The sequence below is a fragment of the Ananas comosus genome, linkage group 6 (assembly GCF_001540865.1).
Source record: "Ananas comosus cultivar F153 linkage group 6, ASM154086v1, whole genome shotgun sequence".
Taxonomy (NCBI): Eukaryota; Viridiplantae; Streptophyta; class Magnoliopsida; order Poales; family Bromeliaceae; genus Ananas; species Ananas comosus.
In genome coordinates this window covers 11,926,012-11,931,564 of record NC_033626.1, presented here as the reverse complement: position 1 = coordinate 11,931,564, position 5,553 = coordinate 11,926,012, and the positions used below count along the sequence as shown (strand labels likewise).

At 42.4% G+C, this 5,553-nt stretch overlaps 1 protein-coding gene across 1 annotated transcript; it reads right to left on the bottom strand.

Annotated features, from left to right (window-relative positions):
• Window positions 1,694-5,225, bottom strand: LOC109711431 (probable beta-D-xylosidase 7). Its single transcript, XM_020234458.1, has 6 exons — window positions 4,798-5,225; window positions 4,262-4,558; window positions 3,928-4,097; window positions 3,716-3,813; window positions 2,654-3,418; window positions 1,694-2,526 (listed from the first exon to the last, which is right to left on the bottom strand). Exons 1-6 carry the CDS (start codon window positions 5,188-5,190, stop codon window positions 1,940-1,942), a joined length of 2,310 nt encoding a protein of 769 aa, XP_020090047.1. The 5' UTR covers window positions 5,191-5,225; the 3' UTR covers window positions 1,694-1,939.

Genomic DNA, 5,553 nt, shown 5'->3' with positions numbered 1-5,553 from the left:
AAAACGGCTCAGGAGCACGGAGGCCTTCGTGCTCCTGAGAGCACAGCAGCCCTGCTATATATATAACGTAAATATAAATCCCAACTCAATTATAAAAAAATTATTTATATATAAAATTTCAACTATTAGAGTAAAGTCAAATCGATAAGATTTTATCAATTTATTTTCTATACGTATTTTTTATAATTTTTTTAACTTGTTATTTATGAGTAAGGTCGTGTTCAGTTAGTTCTGCTTATTCACGAGCTGAATTTTTCGACTCAATATATTAATAAGCAAGCTCGTGTTCGGCTGGTTTCATCGCTCATCTTCGGCTCCTTGACATCCCTACTTAATAATGGCTAAACTTTTACTTAAACATAATAATTTGTAGTGAAACATATAATGTATCTGAAAAGTTCCGAAAGCAAAGTATAAAAGTTTTAAAAGTATAGGAACGGACTTTCAATATCGGAGTTGTACAGGGACTTTTCAGATAATTTACCCCTGAAATAGATTGAAAACGGTGAAGATCCATAAATCAGACGGTTACCAGTCGCTCACAGCTTTTGGTGCGAATCACGAACGCATCGGACGGTGAATAGGAAGAGCATAGGAGGGAGGCCTACTAGTCGGCAGGTACTTACTCGTCAGAGCCGAAATAAATGACGACCCAAAAAATATTATTAAAAAATAAGAAAAATCCTAGTAGTTGTTTGCAACTACAGGTGGTCGTGGCCACTTGTTAACGTGTCTCCGTTGGCAACTTTTTGCATCTCCGTATAAAATACTGTGGCAGCATATGTATTTTGTTTTCACGTGTAAATTTTTTTAGCATATTTTAGTTTGGTCTTTGCCCTAATTATGGGACAGGATAAAATAATTAATTGGAAAAAATATTGTTATATGGATTTTTATATATATGAGTTTTTGTCCTCGAATCTCTGAACAACAAAATTGATACGTTTGTCTCCCATGGTCCCCTCCGTGCATGTAAGCCTCTCCGTAGTTTTTTTTTTTTTTTGTGATGCAAGAAGTTAAAAATATAGATATTAAAAGGTCTACTTTGTCATTATTTACTGGGCAAACTTCAAATACCTCCATGTGGTTTCGTATTTTCTCATTTCAGTATTCTGTGGTTTAAAGTGTATCAAGTTAGTATCCTGTGGTTTCGGACTTTCTCATTTTAGTAACATATGGTTTCAAGTGTATTAAGTTCGTACCCTACAGTTTCGCACTTTCTTATTTTAGTATCATGCGCTTTAATATTTCGTTAAATTATATACTCCGAAATGAATAATAAAAAAAAAATGAAATCACAGGGTACTAAAGTGAGAAAGTGCGAAAACACAGAGTACTAACTTGATACACTTTAAACCACATGATACTAAAGTGAGAAAATGCGACACCACATGGGGGTATTTGAAATTTCCCCTTCTTTATAAGCACTTGCGTTGCTAGAGAGTAGAATTTTAATATTTTGTCATCTTAAATGTTGAGTTAAATTAAATTAAAAATAAATAAAATTTTCGAGCTCCGGTATTGTGTACAATAACTATAACTGCTTATGTTTTCATAGTTTATTTTCACCCCTCTAATGCAAGTGCTCAAGTATAAGAACTGAGCAGTGACATAATGAGTTCTTTGAGATTCACTTAAATGATATTATTTTTGCAACTTCCAACTACTAAACTACCATTCATAGAGGATTAAATTCGTAATAAACAAAATGTGCTCAAAATTACAGTTCATATATGAATCAGGGAGCAGCATCCCTCTTTGACAAACAAGCTGTTTGAGTTACAGTAGCCTTCAAGTAGCACTTGAAATATAGCGCGGAGAAAAGCACATACAGAAATTTTCATCTAATTACCATCTTAGTAACTTCAAGAGCACTCTACACCACGAAATATAAGTCCAATCATTACTACAATTTTCATTCATTTATATTGGAACTAAATCAAGCCATGATGCTGATCTCATAGTGTTTCTTGCCCACTGCCAAGATATGAGACCCATGATCAATCACCTTCCTACCATCTTCCCTTGCTCTACTGAAGTGCGCACAGGGGCTCACGACAAACTCAACATGAGCACTCTCCCCTGCTTTAAGATTCACGCTCTCAAATCCTATCAGCTGCTTCAGTGGCCTGCCATGTAAGGCATTGGGCCAGCGCAAGAAAAGCAAAACCGGGTGCTTTCCATCCATCGGTCCATGATTCTTCACTGTAACAACGGTTGGGAACTTTAACTTCTCACATGCTTCAGAGCTCATCTCTTCAATATCGTAACTCAGGGTGTTGGACTCGTTGATCGATCGTAGAGATATGGTATTGTTCATGTAGATTGTGTTTGATGTTCTAGGGTGAAATCTACGAGAGTAATGAGAGTAGCTGAGCCCGTAGCCAAATTTGTAGACAGTTTGGCCTCTATAGAATCGGTAGGTGCGACCCGGATAGCCAGATGCCAGGTCGGCTCGCATCCTCATGTCAGTCATTGGTATTCTAGTGAAGTCCTGCGGATACCAAGTTACAGGCAATTTTCCGCCTGGAAGGAGAGAAAACAAGAAACCGAAATGAGAAACAAGATTATTTATTACTTAGGTTCTGAATTTTAGCCAGTAGACTAATAAAAGAATATGATTGTTTTACATACTGAACCAAGTAAATCTCACCTGGATTGTGCTCTCCAAAGATGGTCTGCGCAATTGCAATTCCACCAGCTTCACCAGGATAACCAGCCCAGAATATGCCTCCTATCTTGGGATTGAACTTTGCAAATGTTACATCTACTGGGCCTCCGCATAACAGAACCAAGATCACAGGCCTTCTCGCTGCTCTAGCCACACTCTCAATGAGGCTTTGCTGCATTCCTGGAAGGACCAAGTCCACTCTATCAAGCTCCTCCTTCTCCTGATCTTCATCCAATCCCATGAACATGATCACATAGTCAACTGAGCTCGCCAATTGGACTGCTTCATTGATTTGGCTCCAACCACAAGCAGCTGAGTCACACCCAGGTAAGAACCGGGTGTCCCTCACATAGTTTTGCAAAGCCTGAAGAGGGGTAATTGATTTACACGGTGGGCCCGCATAGTTACCAAGTAGTTTCCCAGCATTATTTGCATTAGGACCAATCACACCGAGCGACGTAATTCTTGATTTATAGAGAGGAAGAAGATTGGCTGTATTCTTCAGAAGAACGATACCATCTTGGGCTGCTTCTAAAGCTAAATTCTGGTGCTCTTGTGTGCAAACTTGGTTCGGGCCGATGTCGCCGTATAATTTGTATCTCGGGTTGCCATCAAAGAGTCCGAGTCTCATTCGCACAGAGAAGAGGTTGTGCAGGGCCCGGTTAATGTCAGCTTCTGATATTTTTCCCTGTTGGATGGCCGAGGCAGCATACTTCTGCACATAGCCACCGCAGTTTACGTCCATTCCTGAAAGTTTGTTTCACATTCAATGGAAAGATGACAACTATATAGCCGAGAGATGGCTCCCGCAGTCCTACTTACTTTCATGAATTAAAATTTTCTTCTCCATATTATCGTCGTATGGAAAGCAATGTGATTAAGGTAGCTTCATTATTTAAGAATCTTGAGAATTTCCACTTATATAGTTTGATAATTACCTGGGCAAACCTAGGAAATGCATATGCATCATATATAATTGGCTTATACTAGAATGAGCAATCTAAGCAATAAGTTATTGACAAAGATAAACTATGAACACCTAACCAGCTTTAAGAACATCGGCGACGGCATCTTCTGGCGCTTTAGCATAACCTTGAGCATCATGAATGATGGAGACCGCATCACAATCTGACGTAATGTAACTGGCACATAACCAAAACAAAGCTAGTAGTTACCAGATACATACAGTTTAGTCGGTATGAAACAATTATAAAGACCCAACTCCTCATGTCTCAGCATACATCTAATCGTCTTACCCAAGAAACCTCCACTGCCCTCTTGCTGTTTTGGATAAAAAGTTGTAATCAGCACAATTTGGGACACCATTTACACGGTTATACGAGCACATTATGCCGCTAGCCCGACCTTCCTCGATGCAACTCTGAAAGGGAGGCTGGTAAGTATCCGCCAAATCCTGAGCCGATACCTAAATGCCAAAAAAGAGTGTTACATACCCCTGCAGTAAAGCATTTGTTGTCAATATATCCATCCGTAGTTCGAAATCGAAGAACATTTGTCGCAACCAATGGATTACCATTCGAATGCTGTAGTGTTTTCCACCATTAGCCAATACATTAACATATGCTATACCTGAGCATTGAAGACGTATCGCGTGTTGCCCTTCCAGTTATCCATGTCGTACGCGGTGAAGTGTTTGCAGCAGGCCGAAGCTTTGAGCCTGGAAAGACGGCCTCCTCGGAATGTGTCGCCCTGCAGTCCCCTCACATAGGAGACCGCATACCTGCTGGTGGTCACCGGGTCCTCGCCGGGAGTCTCTTGGCCTCTGCCCCATCTGGGGTCTCTGAAAATGTTGATGTTAGGTGACCAGAATGTCAGCCCTTCTGCCTGGCCCGCGTTGTAGATCGCTCGAGCCTCGATTCCTATTGCCTTCAAATGAAACAATTCAATTGAAAAACAATCAGCACCCATACTATTTCCCAAACCATTCGTAGCTATCAGTTCAATTAGCCAGCCTATTTGTTGTACCCGCTCTGATCAGTTGAGCTATTCGACGAAGCATTAACTTAGCAAAATTTTATTAGCTTCTGGTGTCCAGAAGTACTAAATATTTTATTTGCCAACCGTCTTTCTACTACTTTTAACTTTGATTTGTGAAGGAAAGATACCTGGCCGATGCGGTACCAGAGGAGGGGGTTGAAAGAAGCGGCGGTGAGGATGACTTGGGGGAAGCTGGTGGCGGAGCGGACGGGGCCGGCGTCGAAGAGGATGCCGCGGCCGGCGCCGGAGACGCCGTGGAGCGACTCCGACCACCACTTGTATCCCGGCACGCCGAGACGCGGGATCGGCGGGGACACGTCGCCGAGCTGCGAAATCTTCTCCGCCAAGCTCAGCTGCGCGATCAGACCGTCGACCCTCGCCCGGATCGGCGCCTTCGCCTCGCAAAATGCGAAGGACTCGCTCGGCGGCGCCGACCCCCCATCGCACGAGAACGGGGGCTCGGATGAGAACACGAGTGCAGGGGCGAGGACTAGGAGGAGAAGAAGAACCAAAACCCCCATTGTTGTGTTTTGTGTGGAGTGGCGACTGCCGAGGGTAGAATATTATGGAGCATGAAGAAGAAGAATGAGAATGCAAGAGTTTGGAATGACGTAAATACCCATGGGGCAGGAGATATTATTGGGGGCTGTTGGGCAAGCTTGCTTTGGGTGTTTTGGGAATTGAGAAAAGAGCACTTGTTGGGAGGAAATAATTAAAGAGGGACAAGCCTGGGCCGTAGGACCGCTGTCCGATGCGTGCTTTGTTATTTGGAGCGTAGTGGTTAGTTTTCCCGCCATGATCGCATTTTGACCACTGTCCTCGAATTATGCTCACCTACGGTAAGCGNTATGCTCACCTGCGGAAAGCGGACATGGATGAATTCT

Coding starts and splice junctions, on each gene's coding strand:
- LOC109711431 (XM_020234458.1), bottom strand. CDS start 5,190: ATGGGGGTTTTGGTTCTTCTTCTCCTCCTAGTCCTCGCCCCTGCACTC. Junction 3,814..3,927: donor GGGCAGTGGAGGTTTCTTGG/GTAAGACGATTA, acceptor GTTATGTGCCAG/TTACATTACGTCAGATTGTG. Junction 2,527..2,653: donor CTTTGGAGAGCACAATCCAG/GTGAGATTTACT, acceptor CTCTCCTTCCAG/GCGGAAAATTGCCTGTAACT.